Source organism: Chamaea fasciata, unplaced genomic scaffold, assembly GCF_029207755.1.
Source record: "Chamaea fasciata isolate MVZ Bird 193981 ecotype frontalis unplaced genomic scaffold, bChaFas1.0.hap1 SCAF_1, whole genome shotgun sequence".
Taxonomy (NCBI): Eukaryota; Metazoa; Chordata; class Aves; order Passeriformes; family Sylviidae; genus Chamaea; species Chamaea fasciata.
Genome location: NW_027094086.1, coordinates 19,893,938 through 19,908,670, shown reverse-complemented (window position 1 = coordinate 19,908,670; position 14,733 = coordinate 19,893,938). Strand labels below are relative to the sequence as shown.

At 41.5% G+C, this 14,733-nt stretch overlaps 1 protein-coding gene across 1 annotated transcript in view; it reads right to left on the bottom strand.

The window, feature by feature from the left end:
• Nucleotides 1–14,003, bottom strand: part of LRP12 (LDL receptor related protein 12) — a 51,217-nt gene extending 37,214 nt beyond the window's left edge. Inside the window, exon 1 of the mRNA XM_066177447.1 lies at nucleotides 13,688–14,003. Coding sequence (XP_066033544.1) covers nucleotides 13,688–13,766 — 79 coding nt within the window. The 5' untranslated portion in view covers nucleotides 13,767–14,003. The remainder of the gene's footprint in view (nucleotides 1–13,687) is intronic.
• Nucleotides 14,004–14,733: the final 730 nt, after the last annotated feature.

The following is a 14,733-nucleotide window of genomic DNA, read 5'->3' as shown; positions in this document are numbered from 1 at the left end:
ACACACACACACACACACACACACACACACACACACACACAGAGGCATTTGCTCTAGGACAGACTTCCAATGACATAAGCACAAACAGGAAGAGAGGTTTAAACATAGTAGGAGGAATGAACACCTTGGAGAAGAGAATGCCATCTAACAGGTATTTCCAAAACCCTTATCACCATATACCCTTACATTCATATTTATAATTACCTTCCAGTTTGCTATCCCTACACCTAGTACACCTCATCTCTTTGACACAAGCTCTTCTGATCTATGCTTTTCTTGATCAAAAAAACACTCTCACTACTTGTTTACACAAGTAGTAAAACTTGCGTAAACAAGTTTTTAACTTTAACTTCATTAAAACTTCCTAAGGATATTTTAAACTTTTTCTTTCTGCAATCCAGCTTTTTAAAAAAACTCATTAAAATACATGGGATAATAAATAAAAAATTACTTTCTCTGTGGAAAACTCTGACAAGAATCATTCTGATTAACAGCAGATGACTGAAGGTCAAGTTATATCCAGTTCACAACGTCATCCTCCAAAAGCCACTTCAGTTGTTTAATTTGAGCATATTCGCTGTTACCCAACAATGTAACTATCAATTCAAGCTTCACTTCCTGTGGATCACTCAGTTGTGCACATCTGCACCCTCCCCACAACTCCCAAATGCTTTGGACTATTTCTACATTAGGCAAAACAGTAACAGTACTAAAAGATCCAGTTAATAAAAATTTAAATAAAAAACCCCTTGTATTTATATATGAACTCCAACACAGAGGTTTCATTGTCAATTTGTTACTAAGTGTAACTAAGTGTAACAGATTGTAACACAGACTACAGTAATCCATGATAAAGAATATTCTACCTCGGCTTCCAAGAAAATCTTTCTGATCTGAAGGAGCTCTTTAAGTGGGAGCAGCAGATCATCACTAAACCTCTTAAAGCACTGAATCCATTCACTTAAACACAGCTGACATATACAACAGACCATTTCTAACGAGCAGATGAGAGGAAAACAGTTGGAAGCAACATCTGTAAAACCAGACAAGGATAGGAGCTGAAGTTTTAAATAAAGTACAACAGATACTGCTCTGAAAGTAGCCTATTTCCAGTTCCACAACAAAAACTCGGCAACTGGGTATTTCCCAGAAGGATGCTGTCGGCATTTAAATAATTTAGGATGGCTCTTCATTCTCTATCTTCCCTCTGAGGGCAAGAATAATGTGCCTACACTGAGAATTGAGACTACTCTGAAGTCAAGTTCAGATCATTAAGTCGCCCCTGTTGCCTCACATTCCTTTAATAAGCCAGTCTTTTCCCACACTGACCTTGCCTTAAATTACGCCAAACCAAGACTCCCCACTTCGTTCACACAGAATCAGTATCGGATCAGAAATGTTGAGTAACAAACTCTATGCATGCACAACCCTGAAACAGTTACTTATTTTCTGTGCTTTAGCTTCCACCTTGCTCAATATACTTAACAGGAATACTGTCAGTCTACCTCAACAAATAAACCTCAGATAATAAAGAGCTTTTAGGAGATTATGCAAAAAATACATTAAAACAAAAATATTTATTGAAGGTTTGGTACCAACCATGTCGCATCTTGGAGCACAATAAACTCAGAAGCAAGTTAGGTTTATAGTATACTTTTGGAGTAAGCCTATTTTTAAGAAGAAAGCCTAGTACCAGCAAGTCACCACTAGGTACATACATGCTCTTTTGTAAAGAGAGATCACATATGAAGTTAACAGCCAACTAGGGAAAGAAACAACAGCCATTTGTTGGGACACTCAGATTCAACCTGCGTATGACTGAAAAAAAAATGTTTTTTTGAAGAAAGGGATGAAGAATGTTTTGGAAAAAGAGTTAAGTGAAAAATACATTACTTTCTTAGGTTACTACCACTTACCAAACTCGATAGGCAGTTGTATTCTTTTGGATGTAGCTCCTTTTCAATGCACATGAAAAGCACTGTTACACTTTTGCATTGATGAAAGCAGACTACGTCCCTTACAATTCCTTACTGGTAACTTTGCCTAATGAATAATAATAGTTTAAGGGCACAATAATAATAGCTTAAGCCACAGTTTAAGGGCATTGGCTTAGCTGTGTCTTGGCTCTTTGAGAAATGAAAAGGGTATCTCTAGAAGATGTTCAGTTCTGGGAAAGAAATATAAAGGAAGCCTGGAATATTTCATTGTACCAGAGTCTTCCACTCCTCATCTGCTATTGATGGTAGATGCATATACAGCTTTCTAAAATTAAGGAGAATTTTCAAGCTGATAGAGATTACAACACTGAAGAGCAAGGCTTATTTGTGATAAAGCAGATATTGTGAAGACAGCATACCTGCAAATTCTTACACTGTTTATACTTCACACTGATGGTTATCCACTTGACTATTTACTTCCTTTTCCTTTCTGGATCATCTGCAGAAGTACTCAGAGGCTCAGTACTGGCATTACATGGCAACTTTTAGATGGTATCTGCCATTATCAGTTAGGGCACCAAGACAACGAGATTTCTCAAGACATTTGTGTATTCACTTGAAGTATTTTAGCTGGTTCAGTCCCCAGAAGGTAACTGGTTAGGCTTGCTGTGGCTAAAGGCAACCACGCAGATGGCATTTCTGTCAGCCTTTGTCCTCACCGCCTTACAGGTGCTGTATGAGTGTTCTGGGCTTTTTTAAATAATCATGGATCATGCTACAACAGGTGATACTTTATTCTGCTTCAAAACGGTTCTAAGACTCCAACAGCTATAGTTTTCCTTTTTAGGAAATGTAGCTGGAAGAGGAAAAGAGGTATATTAGGCTTCAATGCATTAATTCAGCTGTAAAATAAAGAGTAAAAAAATACTTTCAATTTACATACGTTTCACTCTATTAAAAGCCAACCTGATAACAAAATTCAGCACTTGTTCCTACAGCCTTTTTAAAGGGAGGCACTGAATTTTAAAATAGCAAAAAATGTGACACAGCATGGTGACAAGTACAAGATCAATGTCAGACATAATGCCTACATATTCAAATTCCTATTTATCTGCCTTTATATAACGAAGTATAATGCTAATTTAAGTACATATCCTTCCTGTTTAAGAGCAGATTTCCAGATATAGGGAGAAAAGCACTCCCAGGACAATGGAACCCCATAAAGTGCAAACCAAACTCTGATTACCTGTCCATAAGACACTTCAGAAAAACATCAAAGTACAATGTATTTCAGCACAGGCATCAAGGAGTTGCTTAGTTAGAATCTAACACCATGATCCTTATGTTCATGGTAGTAATTTATACACCACACTCAACAATTTAAGTTTAAAGCTAGTTCAGACCTCTTTCCCATTACAGTAACTCATCTCCCTCAAAAAAATTTTTTTGGATGTGATCATTTCAGTTGAGCAACACACAAGCCTGAGAAACAGCATGTTTATTTCAAATTAGGTGCTTTGAGTACTTTATTGCTCTCAAATGCACAGTATGGTCCCAGTAAAATCTCAGATTAAAAAATTAAATTCAGCTTTATTTTAATCATTAATCATTTCTGAAAGCTTTTGCATTTTATGCTGAATTCCTTCACGACCAACACTTTGAACTGCTACCTCAGATTTCAGATCCACCTCCTTTGTAAAGCTTCAAAATACAGATGGTTTCAGAACACTGGTGAGAAAGTCAAACACAGACCTATTCACTTAATCCTCCCATTCATATTCCTGGCTTCCATGCTTTTACTTAACATTTTAAGACTGATGTACAGCTGAATATTTCAAGATATTAATTCAAAAAAGTCACTATCAAGCTCTAATAAATCATTCTGTTAGTTAGGAGTGTGGGATGTCTCTCAACTCCCCAGCCATGACCTTAACTTTATTCTCTGGGCAGATCTGACTTGAAAGATATCATCATTGTGTAGGACAGTTGCACTGCTGCTCCTCCTAACCTGCAGTTAGAAAACAGGATCTCTTATTCCAGGAAAACTCCTCACGGACCCTAAAAGCACATGTATTGGGTTTGCATGGCCAGGTTTTGTTAGCAGAGAGGTTACAGGAGTGGCTTTCTGGAGGAGCTGCTGAAAGCTTCCACCATGTCCAGGAGTGCCAATGCCAGCCAGCTCCAAGACAGATGTGCTGCTGGCTAAGGCTGAGCCCATCAGAAATGGTGGTTAAGCCTCAGTGATAACTTCTTCAAGAAGAAAAAAAAAAAGTTATTGTGCAGATGTAACTGCGGCCGGAGAAGAGCAGAGTGAGAATATGTAAAAGGAACAACTTTGAAGACACCAAGCGCAGTGGAGAAGGAAGGGGAGTAGGTACTCCAGGCACTGGAGCTGAGATCCCTCAGCAGACCATGGTGCAGCCAGCCCATGGTGAGGTAGCAGTGCCCCTGCAGCCCATGGAGGACCACAGGGATGCAGAGATCCACCTGCACCTGTGGAGGAAACCCACACCAGAGCAGATGTGGAGAAGAGGCTTTGACACCATGGGAGGCCCATGCTGGTGCAGGCTCCTGGCAGGGATCTCCAACACCACAGAGAGAGAAGCTCACACTGGAGGTATCCTGCTAGGACTTGTGACCCTGTGGGGAATCCAGGCTGGAGCAGGCTGTTCTTTAAGGACTGCACCCCAAGGAAGAATGCAGAGAACTGGGAAGGACTCGCACTGGACAAGTTAATGGAAAGCTGTCTCTCATGCAAGGGACCCCACACTGGAGCAGGGGAAGGACTCCTCTTCCCGAGCAGTGGCAGGAATGAACTGTGATGAATTGACCTAACCCCCATTCCCTGTCTCCCTGTGCCACTGGTGGGGATGAGGTAGAGCTGAGAAAAAGGAAAGGGCACTGGATGGTGTTTTAAGGTCTGTTTTTCCTTCTCATTTTCCTGCTCTGAATTGGTTAAATTCAGTTAATATCTCTAATATGAGTCTGTTTGGTCTATGACAGTATTTGGTGAGTGATCTCCCTCAAGGACCTTATCTCAACCCATAAACCCTTTGTTATACATTCCCTACCCTGTCCAGTTGCAGAAGGGAGTTAAAAGAGTGGCTTTGGTGGGTGCCTGGTGTTCAGTCAGCCCACTACAGCACTGCACACAAGTTTTACAATTCCAGTTGACAGTGGGGAAAATGAACTGTGCTCCTCACTAAGGCAAGAGGATAAAGGTAAAGTTCTTTGCCCCAGGAAAATGTACCCATCCACAGTGTAAAGGCAAAAGTGTACTGTCCCACATTTCCACAATGGATGAAGAAAACCAGAAAGCTAGTATTGTGGACCTAAAAAGAGGTTAGTAACATTAGCGCTCACCTGTGGTATACTGGATTGTCATTTTCATAAGAACTGTGATACCACTGGGGCTTTGTTACAGTGTGCCTAGATGACAGACACAACAGATAATTTAAAATCTGGAACTGAAGTGAGATAAACTACACAACACCTAGGCAACAGGCACTGGAAACAGCATTAGCTGGATCAGCAACAACAGGGAGGTAGGTCATTAGTAACTAGACTCTATAAACATGCAGCTCCCAGGCACATCCTGCAGTAAAGCTGCTGGAGTGCAGAAATGCCAAATGTCAGTATCACCCAGAAAAGGGATCACAAAAAAGGATGCTTAAAAATAATGATGAAAGCCATTTGCTGAATTACAAAATGTTCAAAGATCTCTACTTGTTTATTCACTTATTTGCTAAAGTGCAGGTCAAATGCAGGAATCCAATGTTCCTGTAACACCCCTCTGCCCGAGAATACTTGGAAGGCCAGAGATCAAGACCTCAAGCAATTTCCAAGCCCTTCCTATATTCAAACCCTTTTTTTTTTGGCTTGCCTGAAAGAGTAACCTCTTAGACTGAGTAGATGCTCACTCAAGCCTCCATAACACCCTCAAAATAAAAGGCTGGTTCCTTTCCTCCCTTCTATTTGCCCAACCTCTTAAAAAGAGCTGTTCTTGCAGACATCTTGGCCTCCTATTCCACTCTGAAGAACAGTTCTGCCACCTTTAGCTGTGAATGTGCCTTAACAAGACACCCCAAACTTTCCTTCCCTTGCCATCCCGGTTCTCCTGTCTTCATGAATCTCTCCAACCAGAGACACCAGCTGAACTTTAGTCATGGAACTGACTGCTCGTTCCTTTAGATAGGAAACATGACAAATGGGAGGTGCCCTGACAAGGGAAGCTATTTCTACTAATTATACAATCACCCAAATCCATCCCTGTCAGTGCTTCCAGCTGCAAGTTTCTGTGATCAAGAGTCATGTGTCTGATGTCATTCATCTTCCTGACTTAAGAGCAGACATCTCTCTCAGATTATTTTAACTGATGTTTAGATCATGGAAAGGACATATCTTCTTTCTCCATGCTTTTAAAAAATTACAAATTGGAAAACATGAAATAGATATTCTCTCAAGTCCAATTACAAATATTTTAGTGTGGTTTAAACACACATTTTTAGTTAAATCCCTGTGCACTTTCCCTGAGCACTTTTTTAGAAGACAGCAAATGGAAAAATGTAATTCTTTAGTAATATGAAGAGCAGGCTGAAGTAAATACAACAATATTATAAACAAAAAAGCAGCTTAATTAGCAGTCTAAAATGAATCTCTGTTTGAAAATTACTCTGTTGAACTTTATGTGCAGGAAATAAAGAAAGGAAAGGTTAAAGTCTCCACTTAAATCTACGTGATAAGAGAAGCACATATATATGGATTTGTTTACTGCATGTGATTTATTCATTATCTCAGTCCCAGTTACTACAATATCCCTAACAGAAGCTTTTTAGACACTCCATACAATTCCATAGAAAGAAAACATCCTACCAGGGTATTCTAATTCAGTGGATTATAAAACCCTTTGTGAAGCATAGAAAAAAAAGGCATTAAGAAAAGTCTTATGAAAATTCATACTCAGCTAAAATCTAGAAGCCAGAGCATATAAGTGTAAGTGCGTGCCTTCCCACTACAAGGCACATCAAACAAAACTTCATTTTTCTGTTCCAAACTGCTTACCTTCAGTTATTGAAAAGTTCTTTCTAAAGGAGCAGCTCCTTAAATGAGTAGGATCATTAATTTTTTAAGAGATATCATTGACTAAAACAAACTTATTTCTAGTAACACTAGATATAAATTAGAAGAAAATCTTACTTTTTCCACAAAAGAACTATTTTCACAATCCTTCTGTACTTACAGAGGGATTTATTTGTATCTCCCAATAGGTCACATGAAGCTGGAGTAAAAAAACCAAGTTACAGGATCCTCTAGCAGACTAATATTTTCTTAACTTTTAAATACAAGCAACTTCCTTACAGACTTCCACCACATGCCAAAGTGTGCTCACACTGCTTATTAAAGGATCACTCTACTGTTTTATGGCTACAAGTGACTGTGAACGTCCACTCTAGTTACCCAAGTGAGTCCCAGGAAAACATCTCCAAGGTTAAGCAAAGGGAAGTCATGAATTACAGACAATCAGATGGGTGAAACATGCAGCTCCCATCCCAGTATATAGTTCAAATGTACTTTCTGCTCACAGAGAAACACAGTTAGTTCACTTCCATTGCCTTGAGGAATTTACAATTTACTAAGTGTGAACACGTTGAGCTCTCACAACAAAAAATTCCACAACCAAATAAATGCATCTGGGAAAGTCCTATAAGTAATAAAACTCATAAGATGCTTAGGTGAGAGACCTCCTTGACTCATGGTACTAAATCAAATGGTTTTGTGTGACTCCCTTCCCCCCCTTAAAACATGCTCTACCTGGTAAGCTTTCTTAATTTTTGGGAGGCTGTTATTTTTGCTTGCTAACTTCCTGACTAGTTCCAGAAAGTTGTTCCTCACCAAATAGCTGAGAAAGATACACAGAAATTCCCCCATAACCTAAAATTAAATGTCAAATAGAATAGCAGGGAAAAAAAAAAGTCTTGTACGTAGCTATTTAAATATGCTAGCCTTGATAAGAAGACACCACCACAATGTAGCAAAAGTTACAGTATATCCAAATTTAAAGTATTTGCTCAGAGAAACAAGTCCGAACCACAATTTAGATTAGGGCTTTTTGAAGTGTTGGCACTGATCTGTCAATTATGCTGAATTTAATAGTTTTAACTTAGATACTCACAAGAATCAATAACACGTTTCAAAGCAATTGTAATGCTTTGCATGATGAATCACCAGTGAAGTAACAACTGCAGCAAAAAAATCAAGTGCAGGAAACAAAAAAAGAAGACAGAACAACGCAATTCTTCAGAGTATGGAATCATACAGCCTGCTATAAAGCACTCTGAGCATTTATTTTCACTGAGGGGATAAACACAGGAACTCAAATCTACAACCAAATTTTTTAGTATCCAATGCACTAGTACCCAGTGTTTTATTAAAACCATGTATAAACTATAAAAGCTCCGTTTTACCAACCAACAGACACCTCAAGTAATAACTGGTACTGCAAAAATGCCACAGCAAGTAATTCTAAAATGCACACAAGCTACAAACATCCCAGGCTGTCAACAAATCACACTCTCAATTACTGCCCAGCTAGATATCTCAGCTGTTCCAGTATTTTAACATAATCATTAACTATCTGGGACAGTATAAATGGAAGACTAAAACTAGAAAATGCAGAGACATCTGAGAAAGCGAAACCACACTATTTACACAGTACAAACAGTACTCATGAATTTTTAAAATCCCGTAAGGAAATTAGTGAATTATACTTAATAAGCATGGAAATAACGTCTACACCTTGGGAAACTGGAATGTGTGCAGGAATGTACCTAACACACCAAAGGCACAAAGTTTAAAAATTTGAGATCTGCTAACAAACCACAAGACTGATAATAATTGTAAGCTTTAGCCAGACCTAGTACGAAACAATAAATATTTAGTGCTTAGTTGAAAATAATATTGATACAATTTCAATCTATTTGGTATTAAAACAGAAGTGACTGAAGTAAAGGAATCAAACAGATTCACCTATAGGGTCCTTCCAACATTAATGCAGTAGAGCTCTTCCTCTCCTAGCAATGACAGAACAGATGAAAAAGCCATGCTAATTACATGCTTTGCTACGATGACAGGAATGGAGTCAGATGGCTTCTGTCATGATTCTGGTACAAGAACACCTCTGCTCTTCCTCTGGCTGACAGTATTCTCATTTAGTGCATAATAACAATCACACTGACTACCTTATATTCAATTTTCAAAGTTTTTGCTCTGAAGTTGTCTAGGGTATGGGTTTTTTTCTCCTCCTCTCAAATGAATGTTGCTTTAAATACTGTCCACATGACCTCTCAAACATTTTGACTATAGATGCAATATTGGCTCTGAACAGTCAGCTGAATGTGTACATACTTGGACAAGTTGACATTCGATTAACTTATCAGACAACATAAATTTCTACACTGTTAAAACTGGGACATGTTCTCTTAAAGGACTACAAAACTCTTCTAATGAATTAAATGCAGTGGTTTTGCCAATAGTACAATTTACAGCTTAGCAAAATATACCCGTTCAGTATATCACAAAATATCACTAAAGACTGACATTCAAGAGTTTAAGAAACAAAAATTTATTAAGTTAAGCAATTCCTTTAGGACAGTCTGTTCTGGCTTTAGAGTTCAGCTTCTTTAGAAAATTGAATAAACTGGCTGGCAGACTATTTGCTTACATGATTCAGGATATTATTTCAAACAAGGTGAATGAACCCAAAGAACCATTTATTCCTCATACCATCATCAGTAATCCGACATGCAAGTTTGGGTCCTGAAAAGTGAACTTTTATGAGCATTTTACTTGTTTTCCCTTAGCACCAAATCAAGAATGAGATATATATACAGTATGGTTATAATTTCAAGCAACATCTGTACCACAGAAACCTGGAATGGTTCTAATCCAAAATTAAATGGTTTAAGGCTTATATAAGCGTACTATGTTTTTCCCTAACAGGACAAAATACTGTCAGTAGCACTGTAGTCTCAGTAGTCTAACATAAAACATTGCTTCAGTCACAATTTTGGAGAATAATCCTTTTTCTGATCTCCACTAATAACTCAGTTATTAGTGCTTCCAAGGGTACCCACCAAACCAAAAACCAACCAAATATAAGGATAATTAAGACTGACCTCTGCTGCTGCCACTTCTACCTTGGAACTCTTTTAGTGTCCCTGTCCTACTATTATAAATATTTTTCTTTGACACACTTTTACTTCTAGAAGTCAGAAGCAGGAAGATTCATCTGCTGTACCACTGCACTGACTGCTACCAACCGTATAAAACTTGATAGAAATCGCCTGTAGTCTTCTGCTCAGTGTGACAGAAATTCAAATAATTATATAATATATTTAGTCTTGACTATATTTATATAGTTAAGACTACATAAAATTCGAATTTTCAGAAATCTATAGAAGCCAAATACCCATGCTCCCAGACTTCACTCAAAAGGAAGGCATGTCCTAGTTTCTGCATTATACCACCTCGGAGACTTTTCATAACTCAGCCTCTGCTCTGAACACCAATCCTTCTCAAACTGGTCCTGAAAGTGCTCCATCACAGTACTAATTAGATATAAACCAACATCTTGTCAAGAGTTAAATAAAAACCAAACAAAATGGTAACATCAGAAACTCAGTTATCTAACCTAGGCTCATGTTTTAGCAAGAAAAGAAACAAGATCAGCATCCCTGGAGGTAGTTTAAACATGTGCAGATGCGACGCTTGGAAGTGCTGGATTTGCAGTTGGACTCTTATGATCTTGAACGTATTTTCTAACCTATATGATTCTATGATTCCAAGATTTACTTAATTTCCAGCTGATAAGTCACAGAACTCTGGTTTGAAAAATACTTCCCTCAAGAACAGGACTGATTTCTCAAATGACATTTCTCCCCTAAAAGAATTAGTTGTACAACATATGGTTCTGTTTTAAACTCAGATAACTGTTATAGCCTTTGAGATAAGCAGAAATGTCTCAATATTTGTCCCAGGAAAAGCTAGGCCAGAATTACACAGAGACACATAAAACCAATTACCTCTTGGATATAAAACTCTCCAGGCAACTGGAAGGCTGGAAATATAAACCAAAAAATATTGTTGCCCAATGCCCTACCAATTCTTGTTAGTCGGTGCTATTCCAATATTCCACTCATCAGTATTCCTCCTTCTCAAATTTTTATAATTATAGTCATCATCAGAAAGAAGGTTTGAAAAATTCACCAACTACAGGGAAACAGAGAAACATTCTCTGGAGAGCTCAATGCCCACATAACAACCTTGGTGAATTTAGTATTTTGATTAGCAGAAAATTCTAGACGTTTTAGCTGTGTAACTGCATAATGGAAGGCAACTGAAGTGATGTACCATTGCTTTTCCAAGCATGCATTTACTTTGGGTACTGCCTACTGCATTCAAAGCCTTACCACAATGATATCTGCAAGGCTTTACTCAGGATCAACATTACAGTCCAGAGCTATGCTGACAGCAGTGTCTTGATCAAATTCATGTCAATACTAAATCAGTTTCGTCTGGAAGAGCTAAAAGCAGTCGCACAGGAAGGTAAAAAACTTTAACAGGACATAGTTCCCAGTCTCATTTTCTTCTCTCAAAATAAATAAATGGGAGAAATCAAAGCGAAAGTAGAGAAAGGGCTATGCTATACAGTAAATACTTGCTTTTGCTTTGAATACTAAAGCCTGGGGAGGATAAAGTTCCTTTCCTTTGAGCAGTGAAACCGGTCAGAACTTCAGACATTTTTAACAAAAACTGTTAAGAGAAACTAATTCCTCATGAGGATGAAGTGACACAGAGTGCTGATCAAAATCAGAAGCACCTCCTCCTTCCTGGCAGTGGCACTAATGGATGGTGGTGTGTTTCTTAGCAAGGCAGAAGAAACTTATGAAGCCTTCTCAGCTGAACTTTCAAAAGTCTTGATTAAAGGTCTATGAAAAATGTTATTCTGAAAGAATTTAATTTGGTTGGTTTATCTCTAACCAAAGATTACACTTGTGATTTAAAGCTTTTGTAAGAGAAACGCTGACAGTAACACCTAAGTTGCAGTTTCACAATTCAAAACGTTTTACTTAGGTCAGGCTGAGGAGGAATATCACAATTATAATCTTGACTTTTAATTTCAATTATGACGAGTATAATAAAACCAGCACACTGAGTTTGTAAAAAAAAACTTTTCACAGAAATCAAATTTTTAAAGTACATTAAGTATGCAAACAGAAGAACAGCTTAATATATCCAAACTTGAGATTTTTGCTACCACTTCCGGTTCCACCATTATCTAACTCCTTTTCAGTTGCGTTTGTAGTTTGCCTTTTGACATGAAACTCTCTTGCTTACTTAATATGCATTTAAAAGACCGGTCAGTACCCCCCTTTGCTCATGCAAATACACCTGCTCAAAAATTAAACTTTACCAGTGTAACTATCCGGTTACGGGTACTGGCAGAGTTGCAGCTCTGAGAAGCCTTCCTTACTTTTCTACTCATGTAAATATGAAATTGGAAATGCTCCCACAAGTTTATGTAGTACACCTACATTTTTAGAGCACGGACTAATTGTTGCGGCACAGGCATGTGCTGGACAAAACACTTTGCAAAGGCAAATCCCAAATACCTTGATGTTCCAGACATAAGCTTGCTTTTTTAACAGCAAAAGAGATTCCAATTCCTTATGATCAACCATGTGTTTAGAGCAAAGGCATCTACTTCAGAAACTACTAAAGCAGGGCCCCCGTCGCTGTCCTCCTCAGGGCAAGGCACATGTCCAGCTCCCTGCCAAAGGCTGCTTCTCCTGCTTGAGGCTCATGGACACAACCTATGCCCGACTTCATAAAACAAACACAACTCCCTGAGAAAACATGAGGTGACCCTCTTTGTCAAGCATCTGTGTGTTGATCTGTCATGTGTTACTGGGCCACCTTTATACTGTGAAAACCAACCTCAGAACATTTACACAAATATTTTTCACTAGCAGTTCTGTTTAAAGATGGGTTTATACCCAGGGATGAAACCCTATTCGGGTATGAACTGCAGATAGGCTGAGCAGAAGCAAAGGTCCCTGGAAGATCTTCCAGGCCTGTGCTGATGTCTCACAAACTCATCACCAGCGCCAGCCCCCGACCCGGCGGCCCGGACGGGCCTCCCTGCCCCCGACACCAGGCCTCGTTCGTCCTGGGCGGACGTGGAACATCTCCCAAGCATCCATCCCTATTATCCACAAGCAGCGATTACTCGTGACTCAGAGGATTTGGGGCTGGCTTGTTTGTGCGGCCCCGCGCCAACTCCGGAGTTCCCGGCAACGCACATCTGCGGGAGAGCAAGCCCAGGGCAGCTGGGCCAAATCCCAGAATCCCGGCCCCAGTTTTAAGGACTTCCCAGAAGAGATTTCCGTCCACCCCCACAAATAATAAATAAACAAATATATTAACAACACACCAAAAAACCCAAACAAAACAAAACAAACAAAAAACCCCGGAGCGAATTCTGGAGCAGTCGAGCTCGAAGGAGGAGAGGGGGTTGGGGACAGAGAAGAGAAGTACGGGGACACCAGCCGGGCCTGGCGGCGGTCCTGGGAGGCTCCAGGGACCCCGCCGAGGCCGGCCGGGAGAAAGGCCGCTTTGTTCCCCCTCCCCCGCGGCCGCCTCCCGGCCCGCGAGACGGAGGCGGACGGGCGGCGTCACTGCCCGGTACCTACCGCAGCAGGAGACGACGAGAAGCAGGAGTTGCGCTGACCTCCAAGCCGGGGAGCCCTCTGCGCTCCCCCAAGGGGCCATAACACCCGCCCGCGGGGAGGCGGCGCGGAGCCGGAGCTGCCACCGCCGCGCCCCCGACACGGAGTCGGAGCTGCCGCCGCCGCCGCCGCAGGAGGGGCCGGCGGCGCCTCGTCTCCTCTCCCGCCGGAGCCGCCGCCTCGGGGAGCGCTAGCGGCCCGCACGCCTCGGCCGCCCGCCCGCCCGCCGAGCCATGAGCCGCCACCGCCGCCGGCCTCGGCCTCCCTCCTCGCGCGCCGCTTCCTCTTCCCGGCTGGGCTCCGCCGCGGCTGCGCACTGCCGGCACGAGCGCGTGGAGCCGCTCCCGGCAGCCGCGGGCCGGGCGGGCGAGCGGGGCGGAGCGGCGGCCCCCAGACGGCGGGGGCGGGCCCGGGCCGCCGCGCTCGGCTCGGCGCAGGACCGCCCTGCCGGCTCCTCCGGCTCCTCCTTCGTCACCTCCTCCCTCCCCTCCCACTCCGTCCCCCCGCAGCCGTCGGGTTTTGGCCCGCCCCGTCCCAAGGAGGCGGCCGCCGCCACCCGCGGAGGCTGAGGCCGCATCCGGGGGAGGGCGGGTGAATGTCCCGGCGGCTGAGCCGCCCAGATCCCCGGCCCACACAGGATACTCCAGCGGGAGCTCGAGTGCCCTGGCTCCTCGCCCTGAGTAAAACTGCCTGAATCCAAACCCAGTCTGTAAAGCACAGGGGTACTCCGGCAGCTGGCGGCTGCTGTGCTTTTGACCTCCGAATATGCATTTCAACAGTGAGACCGAAAAATTACCGCGGGAGCACAAAAAACGCAACTGCTGTAGATGCAAAATTACGGACCCCGTGGAAATTCTTTGTGACGCTTCCTGTTCGATTACGGTTGCCCGTTTTCCTGCTGCATAGTTAGTTATCTGTTGTCAAAAGCAAGTGGGATTCACAGTGCAATTTTTATATTTAGTTTTAATTTTGCAGTGCCTGTGGCAGACCATGAGAAGTGTTTATTGACC